This window comes from Excalfactoria chinensis, chromosome 1, assembly GCF_039878825.1.
Source record: "Excalfactoria chinensis isolate bCotChi1 chromosome 1, bCotChi1.hap2, whole genome shotgun sequence".
NCBI lineage: Eukaryota > Metazoa > Chordata > Aves > Galliformes > Phasianidae > Excalfactoria > Excalfactoria chinensis.
In genome coordinates, this window is record NC_092825.1 from 135623503 (window position 1) to 135648564 (window position 25062).

The 25062-nt window shown below is 36.7% G+C and overlaps 1 protein-coding gene across 4 annotated transcripts in view; it reads left to right on the plus strand.

Moving 5' to 3' along the window:
* The window catches only part of NALCN (sodium leak channel, non-selective), a 204643-nt gene that overhangs the window by 93812 nt on the left and 85769 nt on the right, over positions 1 to 25062 (plus strand). For all 4 annotated transcript variants that reach the window (XM_072346553.1, XM_072346568.1, XM_072346562.1 and 1 more), the window contains 2 exons: positions 16537 to 16668; positions 24435 to 24602. In XM_072346553.1, the coding sequence (XP_072202654.1) occupies positions 16537 to 16668; positions 24435 to 24602 (300 nt within the window). The remainder of the gene's footprint in view (positions 1 to 16536; positions 16669 to 24434; positions 24603 to 25062) is intronic.

Sequence of the window (25062 nt, forward strand, 5' to 3'; positions counted from 1 at the left end):
CCTTATTGGTGCCATTGGGATTGTTTGTGCAAAGGTGAGCATGCAGGTACGCATGGCAATCTGGCCTACTCTGTATCTTGCATCGGATGGTATAATTTTTTTGTGGTTTCTTACTTTTATTTGCATGCTCCCAGCTAAAAGGATTCCCCTGAGAGAAGGGAGCCCTGTTCGATTTTCAGGGATGCTTCAGAGAACACTTCAGACAGAGATGGCTGCAAAGGATGTGGCTGGTGTCAGACAAGGTGTAGGTACGTAATAGCATCAGGATCTTGCTGCCTGTGTCATGAATGGTTGTGAGTAGACATCCTCAGACAGGTGATAGAAGGAACTTCCTGTGTACAGAGCAGGATGATCATAGGGAATGCAGTTGAGAATGTCATCGAGTTAACTAAAAATGAACCTGTAACAGTGGTCTGCCTGCAAGGATATTTGGACAAGGAGATAGCTGTTCATGAGCTTTTTTCACTCCTATGATTTCTGGTTAAGTTGTGGTAATTCTTATCTTGTTTAAAGAGTTTACTTTCTACTTTTCATTCCAGTAAAATACAGGGTTTATATTCTTGTCATTGTTACTGCTTAAAAGCTTTTGGGGTTTTTTTAGGGAAGATTTCTCTAAAGGAAAGTTCTGAGCATATCCATCACAAGATCAGTAACTGACATGAAGTCAATCAACAAACACTTTATAGAGAAAACTGATGCAGGACAAAACAGAAAGCTCTTGGATTATCTCAAATGAATGCTATTTTAAAGATGAAGTCATGCAGTTTACTATCAAACTAAGCAGTGTAAGAATAATATTCAGTATTTATGATTAGAAACAATTCACATTCTCTGTTCAAAATTCTGTCCCCAAACCAGCCTCACATGATGGCTATTTTTAGGTAATTAAAAGCTAGATACAGATACATCAACTTTGCCTTGTGGTCCTTTAAGTTGAGTGTTTTGAGGCATGTTGTTATTTGCTGATCAAGCTGCAAAAGAGGAAGATTTACTGCTCATGGGTTGGGTTTCTGAAATTCTTGAGGAATTCTCAGTGCTCTGCAAGTCTAAGTTTAGTGACCTTGTTTTATATATTCCTACCCTGCCCCTTAAAGAAAAAAAATCAACTTTTAGTACTAAAGGATGTGTTCCTCCAGATTTTTTCTCTTCCCATTTGGGAGAGGTACAGAAGAGAAATAGTAGAACCAACACCCAACTCAGCAAGAGCTATGCCATCACTAGCACTGGAGAAGGATTTCATCTCAAATGTTCTGAATATACAGAATTGTTTTTTCAGACTTTAAGAAAAGTAGATTGAAATAAATCTAAATGTCAGAACCATCTTGAAACAAACAAAACTACTATAAACTCATGAGGGAAAAGGGACGTGCTCCTGTTAAATGTTCCTCCATAAAAGCATGAAGATTTAGAGGTTTATGGAAGAAACTAGCTGGTTATTTCTCCCAGCTATAAATATAAAGGGAAAAATGGATTTCCTTAAATTTATTATAGCTGTAAGAAATTTACTTTCTTGCATATGTTTAATCTTGAACACATTTTTTTCAGTAGTGCCTAGTTCTTGGAATTAATGTTGTACTAACATACTTCAGTAATTCCAAGAATTGTTTTGTACTTATTTTTTTTCATTGGAACTTAACGTGCTTAAATCCACTGGCTGCTTGAAAATCTTGACCTCTATGAAGACAATTCCAGATGTGAGTCTGATGTTTTTGTAAACCAATAAGAAGCTTATGATGATACAGTTTAGTACATGTACAAGGTACATAGTGGATGCTACAAACCCTTTTCTGTGGATTGCACTTATGCAAATGTATTAAGCTAAAAACACTAGAAACCTGCAGCATCATTAAAATGAAAGTACGGTAATATAGGTGAGTATACAAGAAACAGTGCAGTTACACTTGCAGATTACTTGGAAAATTGTAGGAATAATGACACTTAGGTTCTGTTGTCACAGAAAAAAAAAAAAAGCCCACAAAAACACAAGCACTGTAAATCAGCATACAGTTTACCTTATGTACACTACCGCCGTGACTGTATAACTAGTAAGGTTAATCCTACTGGTTGTTCAAGAGAAGAATAACTATAGTATGCAAGAAATGAACATTATATAACTGTGGTTTAGATGAGGTTGTGGGTGGGATGGCAACATTAAGTAAAACAATTTAAAAATTACTTAAAAGCCATGCAAATGAGTGCAAATGAGGGCAAGAGTAGATATTTATGCATAGGTGTTGATACAATGTTATACAGAGTTGTAGGAGTAATGGAATTTGTTTGGCGTGTCTGAGGAGTCTGAGAATTAAATGTGCTGATCAGACTTGATCACCTTAGGTGCTCTATCATTAGTAGAAAGACATTTACAGAAGGTGATTATATAATTTATATAATTGCATAATCTTAGAAAAGTCATTGATGATAGCTCAATGCCTAGGAGATTTAAACATTCAAGATTCCAGCTGAATTACTGAATCCCATACTGAGCTAATACATTTTCAGTGGGCCTCGCTCTTCAAATAAGTATATTAATGAAACGTTTTGGAGCACTTTCTAGTTTGCAGCCACACCAGATTTCATCTGCTAAAGATAAAATATACTTTGGCAAAACTGAAAACTGGACATCTATATCTGTATAGGTTGTACTACATTGACGTTTAAGATCGCATATTAACTCAGTGTACTGCAATATAGCATGGGTGACAGCTCCCTCAAAAGAATTTGTATGGATAAAAGTACTATGGGAGTATGTATTTACTGATGTCTTTCAAAAAATCCTTAAATTCTGTATGTATTTCAGTGACCAAGATTAAAGAGATGGGTATTGGTAAAGACAAATAGCTACCTTACTATCTAATATAAACCTAGTTTTTATTAAGTAACTGGAATTTCTATAATTTCTTCTTTTTCAGGAATGACTGTATAATTGGGCTTTATGATTTATATTAATGTGACCATTTTTAAACGTGCTGTAGTTATTTTTCCTTGGAAAAATAAAATCAACTAAATGATTTTCAAATGAAAAAACATCTAAATTTCTGTAACTTGCACTCATATTGTCGGATTTATGTTATTAGCTTGTTTTATCATTTAATTACAGCATACTTCTTTCTTTAAGTCTTACGAGGTACCTTATAATTCCATTGAGAATTATCAGATAAGAATTGCATAGTACAAATATAGGACAACAAAAATTTCCTATCAAAGGATATTACTTTGTTGCTCAAAAAATGTTTGATGCTAATATTATAAAGAAACTCTTTGAAGTAAACTTCAATAGAAACTCTTACCATACAAAGTAGAAGAGATTTAGTTTACTAATTAGCTGCTTCATTTTGTTTAGTGTGTATCAAAATCAATTCACAATAATGGTTGTTTGGTTTTTTGTTTTTGTTTTTTTTAATTAAACTTCTTAAAACAGCTGTGTATGTGTAGATGGTAAACTTTTAACCTCCCATTCTCTTTTATTTGATTTCCCTTCTTTTCATTTCCCACCTTAATTTAATATTCTACATTCCTACACAAGCAGTGCACTAATCAGTTGAAAAGGAAGAACTGGAAGTAAGGCTCATGTAAATAAATCCATATCCTAGAATGAGTTACACAAGTCCATGAATGGTAATTCTCCTATCGTTGCCATCCAAGATTCCATCAAGTATTCTTGCATGCTAGCATGTGGAAATGGTGTGCAGGCTTGGGCCGACATATAGGGCCCTCCATTCCTCTCAGAAGGGAGTCCCCTATGACAGTTACACTTCTTTCCTTCTTGGTGGAAACAGTCTTTAGGCATAGAGTCTATCACCTCACTCTAGTCAACCTCCTGAGTGGACCTTGAATTTCATCCTCACTCACCTCTTAAGTTCCAGAGCCTCAGACCTGTTACATAGGGATAACCTGGGGAATTGAGATAGATATGCAGTGCCAAGCTGGGAGCTGCTTCCACTCCTCTTCATCTCTTGAATTCCCTACCTCTGCTCAGTGATGGCAGGCCAGGGGGTCCATGATTGTTTGGGGGGTATCACTCTGGTGTCTTTCCTGCAAGTTTGGCAGGGAGATACTCCACCAGTTTATCTCCTGCTAAGATCTCATCTGCTGCTTAATCTCTCCACCACCTCCTTAGGCTCTGCCACCATACTGAGCAGATCATCCACCTGCTCGCACCTCACACAGGTGGAATCCCTGCCAACCTTCATCGGTAGCATCAGGCTCAGACACTCCTTGCAGCCAAAACATTAACCACCCCATTTTTGGGCAGACATTCTGTCTGAGTTACCATATTCTTTTTGACAAGAGCTTTCTGACTAGTGGAGACCATGGCCAGATTTGTTGCCTGGAAGTCAGCCCGTAGGTGAGCCAGTCTCCCAGGCAGCTATGAAATTAAAGAGTTATTGTGTTACTCATTCAATCACACAACTAATTTTGAGTAAATACTCAACTGAATTTGTAAGGGAGAACTTCAAAATAACCAGAAGTCTACAGTCTCATGTATCCTGATCACAGCTGCAACAGGATTCCTGTGTGGTGCAGTCCAAATCCAACCATAATTTCATTACCTTAGACTCAATATATTCTCAATTTGAAATACTATTTTATTTAATCCAGGCCACATTAGTTTGAGTTGCCTTTACAAACCAATGCCTCTAGTTCTGTTTTAGTGAGGGAAAGGTAGATGTCACATCCATATTGCAGTAGTGAGCAAACTTGGAGAACAGATGTGTTTTGAGAATAAGGAAAGTACATAGGAAATCACTTCTCTTTGCTCTCCTGATTAATAGCAGTCAAAATCTCTGATTAGTTCTGCTGTCCCCTAACTCAAGGCAGCAGATTCTGTATGTACTCAGCAGTTTCCAGCACTGTTAGGTGAAAATAACTCCAATGATTCACTTCTGTGATGAGTTAAATTTTGTTTGAATTCAAGCTGCCTTATTAAAAAGTAGGTTTCGAGTCTATGAGCAAATTCTTTTTTTCCTTGTAATTATTCATCTGATCACTTATTTAATAGAGCATTTGATTTATTTCAAAGTAATTCCTGCTTTTATATGTAAATCACAAGTTTTTGAGAAGAGCATGGTAATTAAATTATGCAAGGAAAATGCAAGGAAAAGCTAATCGGAAGGTAGAAATTCCATTAAAATATTTTATGCTTATTTATATAGCCAAGTAATTCAGTTTAGAAAAACATTTTCTAAAATTCAGATTTTCCATAGCGTGCTACTATGAGTATGTTCTTTATGTTTCCCTTTCTGTACCCAAGTAACTACTTCTGAATGTTCTAAGCTTTTCTGTGTCAAGCAGATGCGTACGTGCTTTGAATCACATTCACCGTGTGCTGACTGTAATTCAATTACCTATTTCCTGACATAAAACTTTTCCCACAGTGTGAAGTTTTTGTTGCTTCATTCGAGCATAGAAAAGTCATTATATAAAGGTGATAAAGACCAGAACTCAGTGCATTTTGAGGGAGGTAACTCTTGCCTGTCTGAACTGTATCGTACACCGTGTTCCTAAGACAATTACATATAGTAACCTAGAAGATTAATGCACTCTATTAGGCGAAGCATTGCAATCAGAAATCAATAATTGATACAAATGACCAGCCCAACTCAGGAAAAGATTTTTCTTAATTGTAGATAGAATGGCCCAAAGCACACATTTGGCAGTTTCTAGTTAGAGAGGGAAGTTTTCAAAGAATTGAAGTATTCTACTACTACAAATGCTGACCAAGTACGTTTGTAAGTTTTGAACACCTCAGCCATTCAAGATTTAGAAAAAGCACTGAAATTTAGCTCAGCCTTCTAAAGAATTCCAAAGCATCACATAAGTGATATAATACGATAAAAAGCTGCAATAGGGTCAGAGAAGATAAGTAGTTCTAGTTGAGTTTAAGACCTTTCCATGAAGGAAGGGATTATTATAATTTTTTTTTTTTTCTTACTATCTTTGTCGCGAAATGTAAATAATGACACAATTCAGTAGTAGACAAAAGAAAACCCCTAAAGGAAATATTTTCTTCCCTGAGGAACTGCTACAAACCTCACTTTCATTCTGTTTTGAAATACTGACAGCAAGATGTCTGAAGAGAAAACTAGGTGCTTCCACACACGTATTTTGATGCTGGAAAAGCATTCAGTTATTCTGTTATTCAGAAAGTTATTCAGAAGGACATATTTGTTTCTGTACCTACAGAAGGCAGCCTTTGAATCAATTAGATTTAATTTTTGCTTTTTCTCCCTCACTTCTTTGAACTGAAGAAAATTGTTCCCCTACTTTGTAAGTTTTATTTTCATTTTTTATTCTTACTCTGTGCTAAAACATGTGGCCTTGCTATAGTGCTTCCTCAGTATGCAAGGAACAAGAAATTGTTTGGGATTCAAAATTGTGTTTCATCCTCTGTAAGTAGAAGCTACTGGCAAGTATAAACTAAATTTCTTCCTGTTCTGAATTGCTCTGTATGTTGATTTCTCACGAATTTAAAGGAACTACTAGATATGCTTTCAGGTCTTCCTAATAGCAGAATTTATGTCTTCAGTTCTCCAGCTTGTTCTGAGTAGTCATTTCTCTTCCGCCCTCTATGTCTAACATCACCAAAACACCTACATAGATCTCTCATGATATTTGAACACTGTTCTGACCAGAGATAGGTTAAAGCACGTATATTTAACACTAATCTCCCCCTCTGAAGCACTGTTTCTTCAACATGATCTATGCAGTGTTAATAGATACCAACTTTGATATGAGCAACTTACTCATTTGAGTCATTGCACCACAACATTGAAACTGAAGCTGGGCTAAACATTTGAGAAGGTGGATTAAACTTTTATGGGTAAAAAGGTGTATACATCTCTCTTACTCGGTTGAGCCTATCTTTTTGCATGGGTAATGCCTTATCCTAAGAATTATACTATAAATTATAAAAGTTTTTCTGCTGATCCTCAGTAAGCACCGACTGGAGACTGTGGCGCAATACTAATCTGTTATGGGTGATTGCCGTTTTAGCTCATGATCCATTCACTAAAATAAGAGCAATGTTTTCCTTTGTGATTGTTAAGCAGCTTGTAAATCATGGACACTACTGTAATAACATAAAAAGAACACAGCTCTGATGAGTCAAGAAATAAATAGATAAAGAAAATGAGTTAAATAGAGACAATGAGAATTGCTGATTCACATCTGGTTAATAAATGACATTCAAAAACATGGATCCAGAATTGAAATGTAAGTGAAAGGGTAAGCAATTTCAGGGAGGTATTCAAGGTGAGGTATTCAAGGCCATCTAAATCAGAGAAACAGTGATAATTGAAAACTCTTGGAAGTAAGGTTCCTACAGTTTCAAAATGTAAAAGCTACAGAAATTCTGAAGGCATAGAAAGAAACTACAGTGCAAATGGGTTCCAAATTCCTTACCTACTCCATCACCTTCCCTTCAATTTGGCAGAAAGTTGAAGCATGCATAATAATCAATTACTTGTCAGGATTATAGTTAACATATTTCTGGAGGAGAGATCAATGTATAAATGTGTCACAGTTCATACACAGTACAGCTTTTAAGTAATGGCAGACAGAATTAGTCTCAAATGTGGAACTGTCCTGCTGTACAGTAAGCAGGACGTTACTAAGTACATTTATTCTTTTGTGGTAACAGTTTTTCAAAATAAAAAGACAGAAAAATAAGAAAACGCTGACACACATAAAATAGAAGGTAATATCTTGAGGATTCAGAAACAATACCTAAATACAATGTTGTAATGCAGATTCTGAAGTAGATTGAGGTTTCAGATAAAAAAAATTGAAAATGTAGATTGAGAATGTGAAACACATCCATAATAATCTGACCAACAGAGCACAACATCAAAAATCAGCTAGAATTTGGTGTGCAGTCTCTGTATATGTATAGACAGATATGTGTATGTATTTTTTAAAGCATTTATGTATATATATGGTGTATTAATCCCTAATGCAACAGGTGAGAATATTAGTTTGGGTATTTACCAGTTCCTGTACCTGATGATAAGTGCATTTACCACTCTGGTTTTAAAGTAGTTCAGATACTAGGTTGCTGCTGGGAGATCGGTTATAATTTGGAAATATAAAGTATTTTTTACTGTGAAGGAGAAAGTTGTAGGCTTTATTTTATATTATCAAGTACTTGATCCGTGTAGGGCAGATAAGGAATTAGTTATATCTTGGTAAGGAGTAAGGACTCTTCATCCCTACAGCTTAGGTGAGCTCTCTAGAAATAGTTCAAAAATTACTTTAGCCTGCTTCATTTCAGTTTTTATACAGTAATTATTTTGTCTCATTGCATGTGCTGACTTGTTTTGCAATGTTTAGAAAAAATAAAAATAAAAAAAATAAAGAGGTACATTTGTATTGAAATTATATTATTTTGCATCTTATTATACGTAGCTTTAAGAAAATTACTGCTGAGGTGATGATATATTTCCTAAGAGTTCTAAAATTTGAGGGAAGGTAAGAATCTTCCTGCACTGTTGTTGTCATGAACAATTTAAGTAGTATTTTTAGGCTTCTTTTATGTTGCAGCTGCTGCTCTCCATTTCTTTAAGTCAGATTGCAGACATTGAAAGGCAGCTTACTTCCTCCGCATGTTTTACAAAGAAAATAACATATCAGTGCTAGCTGATTTATAAACTAGTGAGGAGGAGGAGGTTCATTTAGTTTCAAGAAAGCCATTATTTCATGGATTTTTAGGACAGAAGAGTCACCATTGCTCTGATTGACTGTCCTAGAAGTTTGTGGAAGGAGAAAAGTGGCTACTGCTAGTGGGAGCACATCTGTAGCTCTTTATTCTGTTATTATAGAATGCAAAGTAACAATGCAGGATGTCTGACATTTTTGCCATTAGTCTGTTTACTCGTAAAAGTTGTGCCTTACATATTTTCTCTTCAGTAAGCTTTCCTTTATTATTGCCACTCATTTCCCAAGTGTATAGTTTCTCATTCTTCTGATTTACTGATTTTACTTTGTTCGTTTGATTGGAATTCTGTTCACTTTTTTTTAAGTAGATTTTTATTTTCATCAAAATTTCCTATTAAAAAAAAAAAAAAAAGACAGGAACATAGTCCTTGGCACACGCTAATTTCTGTGTGATTTTAGCTACAAATAATTTGAAAGTGATATTTGTTGTTTTAAAGAAGATATCTTGATAGCATGAAAAGCAGGCACGTGCTTGGTTATTGGAGTACGTTTGCATCTTCTGCTATGTCATATTTGCATGTTCTAGTATTTTTCCATTATTCAGTGATGCTTCCATTTGCAGCCTATTTTGAGGCCAAAAAGTAATAACCATATAAAAACACATAGATGCAGTCTCTGCCTTGAGTTTTACTGACTAATCAGATTAAGCAGAAGGTGGAAAAAGAAGCATATTAGAGTGAAGCATGTACAATACTTTTCAAGGTAGGACAGTTTTCTATTTGTGTTCTTTCTCCCAGGGTACTGTCACCACTGCAGCAGCCAGAAATGTAGCATTTAGGGAAAGGTTTCCAATGGCATATCACAGGGAGGTTATAGTTCCTCTCCACTCTGCCCTCATGAGGCCCCATATGCAGTACTGTGTCCAGCTCTGAGGCCCCCAATACAACAAAGACAGGGAGCTGTTGAAGAGGGTCCAGAGGAGGGCCACAAAGGTGATTGGAGGGCTGGAGCACATTCCTACAAAGACAGTCTTAGGGAGCTGGGCTTGTTCAGCCTGGAGAAGAAAAGGCTGTGGGTTGACCTCATTGCAACCTTCCAGTACCAGAAGGGAGCCTATAAACAGGAGGGGAGCCAACTCTGTAGAAGGGTAGATAATAGCAGGACAAGGGGAAATGGTTTTAAGTTGAAGGAGAGAAGATTTAGGTTGGATATTAGGGGAAGTTCTTTACTATGAGAGTGGTGAGGTGCTGGCACTTCCAACCCAAGCTCTTCTATGATTCTATGCATATTCTAAAACCTGCAATAACTCAGATTTTTTGGGGGGGAGGGTTGTGCTTCCTTGAATATCTCCAGCAACTGGGAACAAAGTATCTCCATGTTGTAAAAGTGATTATTTTCCATTGAACCATGGATCTTAAAGTGTTTTCATATCCATCTCTACTACATCATGGCCCTGAGAAGTACGCTGCCTACAGAAAAATAAAAGGATGCCAAAGGAACTGTTTCCATTTCCAAAACTAGTGAGAAATTGTTCAACTCTTATTTCACTTGATGAGCAGCTTGGAAGGAGGCACTGCCTCCCTGCCTTCACCAGAACATCTGAGCTGAGGCTACTGAGGCTATTTGCTTTCTTTACACTATCTAAATACCATCTCTGTCAGTGCACAACAAACTCACACTTCACCTTATTTCCTCATTAAAATTGCATTACTTGAGTTTGTCTCTCATATGGCAATTTCTCCCAAATACAAATGCTATCCTAGATTGACAGTGTTTTGTAGTGCCCCACACTGATATATAACTGCATCAATATATGATAGTAGAAGCCTGCTCCCTTAAAATTTGTGGTTAATTCTTAATAATTCTCAGAAATATTCAGATCTGCTAATTTTTTCTTGCAAGTATATCTTTGTCAGGCAGCCATAAAGTATGTTGAAAGCAAAATGGTTTGTAGAAAATTAGTTACAGGCTTGTTAAATGTTCTACAGTGTTCTGCAAACAAAAGGGAAAATTTCCAGCAATTTCACAATTTTGTATTTGCCTAGATGGCCATTAGCCAACAAGATGAAATCAAATTTATCCTATTCATGCTATGAATTATCTGTGATTAGCAGTGTATAGAATGTGATTTTCTAAAGCTCCTTTCATATACAAGGTATTATCAAGCACTTTGTAAGAAAAAGAAGGGAAAAAAAAAAAAAAAAAAAAAGGATTAAATAAGGACCAAGAGTATAATAAACCTGAACAGGATCAAAGGCCTTGTCTGTTCTTTAGCCCAGGAATGAATCTTTTCCTCAACAACTCTTCAAAGTCATGTTGCACAGAATCCTAGAAGTCAAGTTTTCTTTACTATTTCTATCCTTGTTGCCTTGTTAGTCTTGTTGTCTTGTTACCTTACTACAAACTTGGAGTCATGCTATGTCTCCTGCTTCCATAATCAAACCAATACTGGCTAGCATCTTGAATGACCATTTTCCATGTTACTTTTTTAGTGCTAAGAATTTGGCACGTTCAACATAACTTATCCCTATTGTATAAAACCCATTAAAAGAAAAAGAAAATGTGAACTTATGATAATTCCTTTTAATTTTTAATTTGTCTTAGTGCTTTGTATACTGTTTTAATGCACTTGAGTCATTCGTTGTTAGCTTTTCTAAACAAAGGTTTTGTCTTCTGTGATAGGCTCTGAGAAAGCATCAGGTACCATAAGACTTACAGTACAGTTAGAAAGGTCACTAGCAACTAGTCATTGTGATGCATTGCACGCAGTTGAGTTAGAAGTCAGGTTGCCTTCGTGTCAGTGCATTGGGGTGATCTAGTCTGCAACAGGCCAATAAGCAAAGAAGGTTGTAGTAGCATAACTTTTTTGATTGTGATGAGTATGTAAAAATATCATCTCTTTCATACACATGTGAATAGCTTGTACAAATCAAAAGCTAGTCTAGATACCTGAGAAGACATGCCTAGATATGAGTACAAATTATCCACAATGCCAAGTATATATAAAATACAAAAAGTTACAAACTTACTTTTCCCGTTGATGGATACAAAATTCAAGAGTAACAAATTTAGGAGAAAAGCTGTTAACCCATATAGAGAGTTATTTTAGTTAAATGATATTTACTCTGCTCATTAATTGATCTGGATCTTTTAAGAGCTGCTCCTGCCAGTCTGACAATTATGTACTCTGAGCTTTTCACACACTAAGTGGTGAAATAAGCAGAACTTTTCTGTATATCAAATTTTCTCCATGACTTTCTCAGTACTAATAAACTTCAGGGTTTTGTCAATATTTTTTTTTTTATTCTTTAGGCCACTTCATCATCAGAATTCTTTTAACTAGGCCATCAATAAGAGTTAATTATTGTCAATTGGGGTCTGAATTTCTGTCGATCTGAACTAAAACCATTGCCCTCTTTTAGGACATCTTTTTCAAAATTTCACATTGTGTTACTGAACATTATCAGATTTGCTAGTTTTGAGCTGGTAACATGAGGGTAAAATAGCCCGTATGTCCTTCCGTTACAGTCAGACCCGAGAAGTTTGAATGCTTTCTTGGTAAGGAAAGTCCTGATAATAGACCTGAAATAAAAATCCCATCTAAAGGATGGTGGAATAAGAAAAGACTTGATATAAATAGTAAGCCCTAAAAATGGTTTTAGAATTAGGAATGCATACTTCCACCTTATGTCATTATTCTGTTTTTCATCATAACTGCTTTTCACATGGAGCACTGCTTTCATGGCCCAGGGTGTATGTTGATCTTGTTGTATAAGGTGGCAGCTACTGTGAATTTTCTCCAAGGCAGTGAACTGGCAAAGGCCAATTTAAGTCACTCATCCTCCCTCTGCCATGTAGGAAGCTGCTGGATGTAGTATTAGAGCAGAATACTCTGTTCCTGGAGTGACAAAGGACTGCTTTAGACCTATGCACAGTAACGTTCTGTCAGATTAAGTGACCCAGGTAGTTTTTCTCTGGCCAGCAGTTCCAGTGTTGTTGCTTACTTGAGTTTTTGAGTGAATCCACGATGTTACAGTTTTTCATTTAGAGTGCTGCTGCCATAATAACCACATCTCTAATGGATAACAATGAATAGGATTTTAGAAAACTTTCCTGTTTTCATGAAATTCCAGTCTACACACAAAGCAAATTCTCAAAGTACTTGTGTGTTTCCAAACACAGAAGGAATCTGATTTGCCACATATTTGTTCTACACTGATTATTAGAGCCATTGTATCCCTTCTGCTTTGTGCCATCCACATTCTCCACAGTGTCCTGGACACTAGAAGTCATCATCTTACGTGAAGCCAGATGCCAGTTTTAGGAGTGACTCAAGGAAGATATGAGAAATTCTTCACTGCTGCAGTTGATTGATGGCAGCACCAGGACATTTCACTTAAGACTGCTTCAGCACAGCTAATCTTACATCCAATTTAGTATTAGACACAATTTTCCCATCATGCATCTGTCTGACAGCAGCATTGGAACATTTCTCTCTTCTTATTTCTACAGTTTAAGAATCACACATCTACAGTGTGAATAAAAAAAAAAAAAAAAAAAAAAAAAAGTCAGTAAATTAAACCTGGCATTATGTCTCTTCCTTTGAGTTTGAAAATGAAACATTCCATGGCTGTGTTCTCTGAAGAAAAAGGGCTGTAATCCAAATGACACACTGCTGATCTGGTGATCCAGAATGATTTTAAAAGCTTGGATAATTTCTGAGAGATAAATTCTGCTCTCTCCTACACCATATTCCAAAAGTCTTGCAGGAATGTGTAGAGATATAATGAACACTTACGGTCAAACATTAACATGGAGGTGTGGATGAGCCATCTCAAGGGCACAAGTCCAAATTAAAATTCTGTGATGCAGAAAGAACAAGATAGGTGAAAACAGAGAGAAAGCTGGGCACAGTAGGTGTATGTGCTAGAACAGAGTGACTGATCTCCTGAGGATGTTACAGTCTGTCTCTAAGACCAACAGGAACGCAGCTTGTCATTCATGGCATTCCTGACAGGTGAGCAGCTAGACTCTGCCATGCTAAAGACAAAAACAAGAAAGTAACCTATTCGGTGTTTCAAGCACAATAATGAAGATGTCATAAAAGGTCACACAGTTAATCTAAATCCAGTTATTTTAATCCTCTGGGATTGTATATAATGTGGATATATTCACCTTTGACACAAATGAGTTGTATTGAAATATGAAGCCTTAGGATGCCAGTCTGGCAACCATAAGCCAGTCTTGGGATTTAAAAATAATGAGTTTCTTTTTAGGGTCTTCTCAGTGTAGTGCTTTTGCTGTGCATGTGCCTGCATATTTCTATGTTGCAGGCCATTTGAGCTATCCATAAGCAGTACAAGGACTATATCATTATTATCTTAGTGTTGAACTGTCTTATGCAAACATAATACTCTCTATTAGCTAAATTGTCTTCTTTCATGTTAGCTGAGATGAGAAGGCAACAGTTAGTAACTGACAAAAAGCTTCACTGAATTGTACTGGGCTTATTATAGTGCTGTAGGGTATTATTTATGTTATTGCATTTTATTTTCCAGCATAAAATATAGCACTGGAAAATTTTTGTATGAGTTCCCCAAGATATGGACAGCATTGAGAAAGGATGTGTGTACATATATATGTGTATACCAAGATTTCTTATTAATTTTTATTCTTCCTCTGGTACCATATTTCTTCCCTGTTTGTTTTATACATACATACATATATATATATATATATATATATACATATAAGTTTTTTGGTTGTTTTTGGTGTGTTGGTTTTTTTTTTTTTTTTTTTTTGTTTTTTTTTTTTGTGATAGGACAGAAAAGTAAATTTTTCACCCTTACACAGCAGTTTATTTTAGCAAATCCTGTCACAATTAAGACAGCATACTTTATTACTATGAAGAAAATTTTGACACTATTAAAAATACAGTGTAAAATATGCAGAGAGACTATCTGTCTGTTTCAAACTTGTGTGAAATAGAAAAGTAACAGATAAGATGCTACTTACTGGAATCTCACCACTTACAAAATTGCATATTTGAAAATATGCTTTTTATTACTATATCCTGATAACTTGCTATGTGAATTAAAAATAAATGCAAGAGAGCATTTGTCCACTAAGTTTTAGTGGATTCACTGCACTTTAAGCATTGTTATTAGCCCAGACTTTTAAAGTAAATTGCTGCCTGTCAAGCTTTATCCCCTCAGCCTCCATGATGAGAATGTATAACAATGTTGTACCACTATGTTTGAAAGGAAACCATTCTGAAGGAGTAGGGTTGAACTGTATTGTGTCTGCAATGCTAACAGTGAATCACATATTAAATCCAGATGTTTTGAGGCAAGAGGCTGTGTATGTGTGTGCATGTAGCTGTGTGCATATTCTCCCCTCCGCTTTGATTTCAGTGGAATTCAACAGAGAATTCAACAGATGAATGCTCCTGTAGGCAGGTACAAGTATTTACCAAAAGCCTGACTAAATGCCAGTTATATTTATTGTACTGTGTTCTAATTTGAACACATACAAGGGGAAAAACAAAAACAAAAACAAACAAAACAAAGACAAAACAAAACAAAAAAAAAAAAAAAAAAAAAAAAAAAAAAGAAAAACACAGTTTTAAAGTGCAGTTCAAGACCCTAAGCTCCTGGAAGGGTTAACTGTAGAATGTAAATGTAGAGATTTCTTTGTCAACATTACAACCTCAGCTCCCAGAATACTGAGATAGATAATATTTTACAAATGTGTATAAGTCTTCTAGGAGTTAACACGTGTTTGCATATCTAAAGATATGTTACTTAACTTTTGCATTCTACTATAACATCTTCACATTCACAGGCCCAGATTTTCCTGAGGTATTTTAACTTCCCCAGTACCTACAGGAAGGACAGCGCAGCAGGGAGCAAACAGTTCAGGAGATTTTAGCACGATGGTTACTTCCTGACACATGTGATGAGGGCAGGTTTTCTGTCCAGACCTCTTATAAGCAAATAGGAACTAGCTGGATTGTGAGAGATAAGGGGCAGACTTGGTTGCCATGACCATGAGATGCTAAAGTTCATGATTCCTGCAAGAGGGAGCAAAACCAAACGCAGAACCACCACCTTGGAGAACAAACTGTCCTGTTTTAGTATCTGTTTGGAACAATCCTACAAAATAGTCTTTGAGAGAAGAAGGTCTAGAGCAGCTGGCTATCTTTTTAGGATCTTTTCCAAGCTCATAGAAGTCCATCCCCAATTTCAGGAAATCAAGTAAACATGACATGCATGAGCAAGTAGTTGCTGATGAAACTCAGACACAAACAGGAAGCAGGGCAAGGCAGACCAGGAGCTCTTGGATGTCCTAAGGAAAGCTTCTTTAAATATCTGCCTGTTCTGCTTTGCATCCTTGTCCCTGAGGACAGCTTCCCAGGGGATTTTGTTGACTAACTCCTTGAAGAGCTAGAATTCAGCTTTCCTAAAATTTAGCATACTGACTTTACTCTTTGTCTGTCCAGTGTTGTTCCGTAGAGTGAACTCCACCACTACAGGATCACAGCAGCCCAGGTAGCCTCCAATGCTAATGTCAGCAATCAGTTTGCTTGCATTGGTGAGCAACAGGTCATGTTTAAACAAGTTCTGGTCTGGTGGTTGGTAACCCTGCCCATGGCAGGGGGGTTGAAACTATATGATCTTTGAGTTCCTTTTCAACACAGGTTGTTCCATGATTCTGTGATTCACGTAATGTATTAGAAGTTTTTAAAGACTAATAACTTATAATCATGTTAAAAAAATAATTATTATTAAACATCATTATAGATTATTATGTTTTGACAGTGTAATAAAACTTTATAATACATGTGGCTTGATTCATCTTGACGAAAAACTTGTTCTTTTGCAGAAAATGATGAGGTCATCAGTGTTTCATATGTTCATACTAAGCATGGTCGCTGTAGATGTTATTGTTGCTGCTAGTAACTACTACAAAGGAGAAAATTTCAAGAGACAATACGACGAATTTTACCTAGCTGAGGTGAGTATGCTGAAACAACTATCTATCTGCTTATTTTTCAAGATAAGCTAAATAGGAAAATCTGAATGTCAAGCACATTTTAGGATGTAATTTATTTTTTTTTTATTACTATTCCCTTAAGCATTCCAAGAATTCTTTGCTAACTTGTTCAAGTTCCTCTGTCTGACAACCTTTTGAAAGGTAATTTCCTCCAACAAAATGTCAGTGGTAATGAGCTGAGGCTTAAGTATAACACCTGCAGGCAATGCATGGCTGCTGAATTGCTATGGTTGCCTAGCAAGAGTATAACATTCATAAGAATTTAACATTTAAAAAAAAAAAAAAAAAAAAAAAAAGTAGAACTCTGGCTTTGAAAATTATTGTAGCTCTTTCTAAATCGTCTTCATTTGACCAATGCTTGTCTTCAGGATGGTCCTTAAGCACAGCCAGAATAGTGTTGAAAATAGCTTGGCTTCAGTAAACTCAAAAGCCTTAGCAGCACATTGCAAAGAGGCATTTATTCAGTCCTGAGTTTAGTGGAGGAAGAGTACTGCAGTATTTTTAATTGACAGTGCATACTTCAATGAGCACTACAAGTTGTCACCTTACCCAAGAATAGAATCACCACTGCAGAAATTCACTGAGAATGGCTCTCTGAAGATGTTGATCGTGGTTGCAAGCTTTACAGTTACTGCAATTCTCTTGACTTTAGTAATTACGCAGACCTTCTTTGGAGCCAAAGGGGTTAACAACTAAAATAAAGATGCTCTAAGAGTATTCTATGGTCTCCCTCTCTGAAAGCTGACAGCATTTTTTTGCATGGTGACTCTGCTGCCACCAGTATTGCATACAAGGCTGACAGTGACAATGGCAGAAGAATCACAAGCCTTTTAGTGCACAACATTATACTTTATGCATCTCCCTGTTCTAAGGGAAGATGAGTTGGTACTCATTTTTTTTTAATTTATGGTATACTTTAGACTTTTAATGTGATCTCTTAAAAACTTACAAAGCACCAGAGACCAAACCCTCAAATAGTGAGGGTTGTAAACCTCAGTGCTTTATCATTCTGTTGTCTTTCATGTTGATGGGAATGACTGCAGTTTGTATGAACACTGAGTAAAAATTGGCCTGGCCCCAGGAAAAATACAGAAGCACTTGAAATGCAAGCTCTATAGGCTAGTATTCCTTGTTACTGGGGCTTGTGTGGAAAGCAATGATTAATGCAGGTGATAGTGGCACTCTGGCTTTGTCTTCTTTTCCTTCATTTCAACGAGGAACAGAAGTGATAGACTAAACAGCTCCCTAGTAAATAGCTCTGAAACATAACACTTACAACCTTGTTCCTTTGAAGAGAAAGTAACTTTCCAGCATTTATAGAAATCAAACTTTCTTTTATTTCTGACTGAGTTCCAGCAAGACTGTATGCCAGACTGAAATTTCTTTAAAGTGACTGATAAAATTAGGATGTTTGGACTTCTTAGCCAAGTTCATTCATAGGCTAAGATAGGCTATTTTCCAATATACGCTTCAGTTTAATGTCTATTATAATATATTCCAATAATACTTAGATTTAATGTATTTTCTTAGTATCAGATATGGCAAGTGTTTCTGAAAGGAAGAGCACCATAAAAAAACAACCTTTAAATACACATATTTGTAAAAAATCCAGTAAACCTCGTTATTGATAAACTGGAAAATCATCTGTATAAAATCAATCCTTTGCCATATCATAGCAATATATCTCATACTTCTGATTAGCAAATAGAAGGAATTCACTAAGACCTCAAATAGAGAATTCACCTCAAATCTCAAAAAAACAAGCTCTGGCTTAGTTATGCAGTTTAGAACCAGAATTCTAGTCAGAAGGTAAGTGATGGCTTTACATATTCAAATATCTTTACATATTCAAGACTAAACAACTTCCCAAGCAAACCCCAAAGAGCTTTAGAAGTACTTTGTTCCAGATGTTAAAGTTCTTAAAAAAAAAAAAAAATACACTTACCATATTGAAGCTATCTGAACTTCTGAACAGTTGTCATAGGAAGAGGATTGTGAAAAATATTTGCTTTTTTTTTTTATCTCAAGTTCTAAGCATATTCTAAAAACAACATGAATGAGCAAGAAGATGATCCTGGGAATAAGACATTGGAATAAAACCAACAAAAAACGGATCCTCTTAGGCTATCCCCTGCAGGTTTGACAATATTTTCACTTCCTGGAAGTGAAGATATTGGAACTCATTTTAATCTCCAGGCCAGAACTGAGTTATTAACATTAAAGCCTGGACCATGAACTGCTCATGGTGAGCACTTCTGTTTTATGCAAAAAAATAAAAGTGGAGCCTGGCTTCTTAATAAAATAACATTAATTCAACTTATATTCATAATAGGAAATGCTGCATGTGCTATTTCTATTTTGGCACTTATTAACCAGTGCTAGAAATACTCTTTTCCAAATCTATTTGAAGTTCAGAGCTTGGAACATTTCAACATAAATACTTTCAGGATTTTATTCTTCAAGATAAGTGTTTTTTGTAGACAAGTGTACTAAATTTCTGTTCTACGAACAGTGTCTGGTTTTCCTTAAATATATATTTTTTTCTATCTCTTGAATGGCTTAGATTAATCCTAATACTTATTAGTGGGGAAACTTTCAAACAATTAATTTGTTCAATTTCTACTATTCTACCTGTTCAATTTTCTATAAACAAGCCTGGAATAGAGGAGCGTATTTTGTCTGTAAGACATACTGTTTTGATGTCCATTTAGCATTTGTTTGTTTTATTGTTTGTTTTAACCTTTACTACAAACAATATGAAAATCAAATAATAAACTCCTGTTTTATGGCAGGAGGTATAAAATGCAGCAATAGAAGAGCTGAAGAGTCAAAAAAAAAAAAAATCCTAGGAAAGAGGACAAGTTTAGCTGTTTTCATTTCCTATTCAGCTATTGTGAAACTTATATTTGCAGCACAGACTAGAAGCCTTAGCAGAAACAGGTGGGATTCTTACAAATACGGTTTTAACAAGTACTGTTTTAAAGAGCCTGAACACAACACTGCTAAAGGCTGTAGTTTCCAGGTTCTGGCTGGGAGGCAGCACTCAGACATCACCCCACTCCTGGCAGCTCTCCATTTCTTTCCCTCTCTCCCAACCTTATTTCCTCATACAGGGCAAGGATAAAGGTTTTTTTTTTTGGCAAAGTAAAATCTGCAGTCTGGTGGAGGGCAGCTGCTTATGTGTTGCTTATGTGTTACACCTACTTTTTCTGTTCTAACCTCCACTGGCTGCTTAGGTGAATCTGCTTTTTCTCTGTCTTTACAGCAAAAGCTGTGATTTCAACTTAAAAATAAATAAATAAATAAATCTATAACATTCTATTACATTTCACACCTCAGAAGAAGATCTAGTAAAATAGTCTCAGTCTTCTGATATGAATTAAAAGCAAAAATTGCAAGCTCTGTCAGTAGAAGACAGGTGTATAAGTGTAATCAGATGTTATGCAAACCATTTGATACATTTTTAAGTGCTGCTGGTTTGAATTCATTTCCCAAGCATATAAAATGCAAATGATCCCGCCCACACATTTTTAGAATAAATTAAAATATACTTAACATTGTATTTGTGAGTGTCTTTTCCCTAACAGGAAAGCTATGTGCTCTGAAGTATGTATGTGCGTATTTAAATGATATTGTTATTCCACCTGCTTTGAAACAGAATTCCAACAGCTTTCTACTCTCATCTCTAATTTGCCCCTCCTACTGTTACTTAATTAGATGTGTTTTTCTTTAGAAGTGAGCTTTCATTTTAATGATTTTTGGTAAAGCACTTGCTTTGCGTTTTACAATAAGGATTTTCATATAAAAGAGTAATTTCTTCAGATGTGGCACATGGTTTTCCTTGAGCTCTTTGAACTGCAAGGGCTGAAAAACTAGCTGTATTTGAGAGTACAAGCATCCTGTGTACCTGGAGTGTATGTATGAAATCACATGGATTGTTATTTGCAGTGTTTCTTTCCTAATCTGACAAAAGATTTTGAGGGCTATGAAGAATTTTGCCTTGATTTAACCATTCAAAAGACATTTGAAGCCTGATAACTGTTTTACATGCTTTGAAGAATCTATGTAAATATAGTTGGCAGCACTGCTCATAAACAGCTGTATATTGTAAAGGCGTTAACATAGGATATAAGTTTCTGTGTTTGATCCCCTTGCTTGTGACAATTCTGTACACACAAAATACATACAGTTCTAGCTAGCTGACTCAAAAAACAACTTGTTTAGTGTTGATAAATGTGTTTTTGATGGACTAAATGAGGTAAACACTTAAGGCAACATCACTGTCACTGTTGCAGATAGAAAGCAGTTATACTATACTGTGCTCATAGGAGAAAAGCTAGAGTATGATTATTGATATAATATGGATATAATATAGTGATTTAACAAAGCTTAAACATAACTAAGACTGTGACTTAACAGGATTCAAGATGGCTGGATACACTTCATTATTTACTGCATAGAGAATAGGGTAAGCATCACACATATAGTAGGCCCTCCTGATGAGTCATGAGGTTCATAGTGGATCTCCTTCCTTTCATGGAGGTAAGGAGCCAAGGTGCATCTGAATGTACTCCTAATTCCAGTCTTGGTCAACAGTTAATGTCAAAGGGGTTGTATGTGCAATAGTCAGTCTAAGATACAAACTTAGCTAAGCCAACATAGGTTACAGTCAATCTAAGATGTGATCTTAGTGAGGCTAACAAAGCCTAAAACAAGCTATCATCAGGCACTTACCTAGAATCTGGACTGGAAAGGTGTCTTGATGCCAAGATATAAGGGATGCCTTCTCAGAATCACAGAATCACAGAATCACCCGGGTTGGAAGGGACCTCAAGGATCATGTAGTTCCAACCCCCCTGCCTAGCAGGGCCACCAAACATACGCCTTTACTAGATCAGGTTGCCCAGAGCCCCGTCCAACCTGGTCTTGAACACCTCCAAGGACGGGGCATCCACAACCTCCCTGGGCAGCCTGTTCCAGGACCTAACCACTCTCCTAGTAAAGAACGTCCCCCTAACATCCAACCTAAATCTTCCCTCTTTTAACTTAAAACCATTTCCCCTAGTCCTGCTATTATCAGCCCTTTCGAAGAGTTTGCTCCCCTCCTGGGAGTAAGTTCCCTTCAGGTATTGAAAGGCTGCAATGAGGTCACCCCGCAACCTTCTCTTCTCCAGGCTGAACAAACCCAACTCCCTCAGCCTGTCCTCATAGGGGAGGTGCTCCAGCCCCCTGATCATCTTCGTGGCCCTCCTCTGGACCCTTTCCAAAATCTCCATATCTTTTTTGTACTGAGGGCTCCACACCTGGACACAGTACTCCAGATGGGGCCTCACAAGAGCAGAGTAGAGAGGGACAATCACCTCCCTATCCCTGCTGACCACCCCTCTCCTGATGGAGCCCAGGATCCCATTTGCCTTCCGGGCTGCCAGAGCGCACTGCTGGCTCATGTTAAGTTTCTCATCTATTAGGACCCCTAGGTCTTTCTCTGCCGAGCTGCTCTCAAGGACAACTCCTCCCAGCCTGTACAAGTGCCTGGGGTTCTTCCGGCCCAAGTGCAAAACCTTGCACTTTGCTGTGTTGAACCTCATTAGGTTCACCCGAGCCCAGCTTTCCAGCCTGTCAAGGTCCCTCTGAATGGCGTCCGTTCCCTCCACCGTATCGACTGTACCACTCAGCTTGGTGTCATCAGCAAACTTGCTGAGGGTGCACTCCATTCCCTCATCGATGTCATTAATAAAGATGTTAAAGAGCACCGGTCCCAAGACAGACCCTTGAGGGACACCGCTCGTTACCGGCCTCCACCTGGACATAGAGCCATTGACCACCACCCTCTGTCTGCGGCCTTTCAACCAATTGCTTATCCATCTAGTTGTCCACCCATCAAATCCACTTCCCTCCAATTTGGAGATGAGGATGTGATGGGGGACCATGTCAAAGGCCTCCTCCTCAAGGGGAGATCTTGCCTTGCAGCCAGCTGCCACACAGGAGTGCTTAAAGGGGGGCTCTTTGAGTACTCTGTTGATGGGTGTAAGATGTCTGACTCACAGTCATCTTTTAGGTGCAAATTCCATTGGTACTCAGCTATCGAACCAGGAGTCTGCTATCATTTCTTTCAGCCCCTGGTTTGAGACTGATTTATGGTCATTAATCTGTTTTAGCAAGCGTATTATCAGTACCGTTATTCACTCTTTGCAAGGCCTTGTGAGCAAGACCAGGCTGAAGAAGGTGGTTTAGGGAAGAAGACTGAAGAGTTGAGGCAGCACACCATCAGTCACAGTCAGATCTTAGTCTCCAACTTTGTTACCCCCGGCAAATCCACTAAACCTCTTTTTCTGCAGTCAGTTAATCTCTCCATCTTCTGTAATAAAAAAGGCTAATAATTTTTAATCTAAAATAAGGTTTAAGCTGTACATTTTTATGTTTACACAAGACTCCGAAAGCTTTAGCTGGATATTTATACAGCCTAATGTTATTTCAGTGTCTCTCTTATACCCCAAAGCATGTAAACAGTTAGACAGGAAAACTGCTGAGAGAAGGAGAAATGTCTTTTCCATCTTGAGTTTCCTGGCTGCTGGAAAATGAGGGAGAGAATACTTCATATAATAGACAGTGCTTAATGAAGAAGGCAAGTGAGAAAGAAGCGTATCCAGCCAAGATGATTTTCATCACTGTGAGAAGAAAGAGAAAATTTTGAAGATGTAAACCTTTAGAAAATTGTCTCCCTTTTGTCACAGCACTTTGCTGTGGTAATTATTTCAGGAAAGGCTTCTCTAACTACTCTGAAATTCACAACTTACTCCCTTTGCTTCTTTAACACAGTCTCTCTTTAAAACTTAGAAAAATTACCAATTCTTGACTGAGCTTTTAATGTTCAAGTTCCATCACCTTTTCCTTTTTCTTTTTTCTTTTTTTTTAACCTCTTTCAGTTGTCTTACTACTTTGCAAATTGTGGAAAAATTGAGGTAGCAATTTTCAAACAAAAGACCTTTAAACTTTGGCTTTCTTCTCAGATGTCTTAAATTTTTTCAGACAGCTTCTCTGTGTTCACAGCTTCACATTTTGAAAGTATCCTCTTCATTCTTTCTTTGGCTGTATTTATTATTTCACGCCTTTCTACGTTTGTGATTGGACTTACTTCAGAAAATGTCATGACATGTACACTTCAATAAGCAATATGAGAAACAATATATATATAAAACAAGTCTTATCTAAATTGAACATTGGGGTATTTGAATTTTCAGATTAAGCATACAGCTTTTGAAAATGTAGGTGTCAGATTTTACAGTTATATGAATAAGATAGATTTCCAACTATTTGTAATGGAAGCTGAATAAAGAACAAGTGTTTTGGCAGAATAGATATAATTCCTTAGAAGAAGAGTAGGTGCATGATTTGTCACAGTTGATTTTCATTAGATTATCTAAATTGTTTATCCAAATAAAGTACTCTCATGGTTATTTTTAATTGTTTATAAATGTAAAAATTCATTTCAGTTCTGTATTACTCATAGTTGATCAGTGAACAAATAAGTACCATGCATTCACAGACGTTTTTTAAAATCATGTGGAAATAAATGAAATACCATGTTTAAGTTTGTTTTTCTTTTCTAAGTACCATGGAGATCTTTATTTTTGCCATACAGAACCTTGATAGACTTTATAACTTAGAAAGTTGTAATTGAACTAAGTGTTTTGACCACATCTTTCTTGTTTTATTTATTCACCTAGGTTGCTTTTACAGTTCTGTTTGATTTAGAAGCCCTGCTGAAGATCTGGTGCTTGGGTTTCACCGGATACATCAGCTCTTCTCTTCACAAGTTTGAGTTGCTACTTGTAATTGGAACCACTCTTCATATTTATCCAGATCTCTATCACTCTCAGTTTACGTATTTTCAGGTATGTACAGCTGTTTTTTCACATTTTACCCTTATACCAATATTACCCATCAGGAGGAGTACATATTTCAGTCTCATTTATTTCTATCATCAGACTACAGATGTTCTCACAGTAGGGACTCCTTTTGAGAATACCTTTAAAATAACAAGTAAGTCTGTACTTAACTGTGTTTCTTGGGTAAATTTTCAGAATTAGGATTATTTCTAACTCTTACTTACAACTCCTTCTTCTAAAAGCCACCACTGCTTTCCTGGCTTCTGTGCCTAAGATCTAAATGTGCTCTCTGTTGCTTCTCCAACTCCTGACATCCATGGCAGTCACATCCCTAACTGAGAAGAGCAGTCATTGGGTATTCTGAAGACATTTAACCAGAACCAGCTTAAGGTTTCTCTTACAGCTCTCCAACTATTCTCAGTCCAGAGGGAAAGTGTGTTTATTGAGGCTATTCCTACATGTTAAC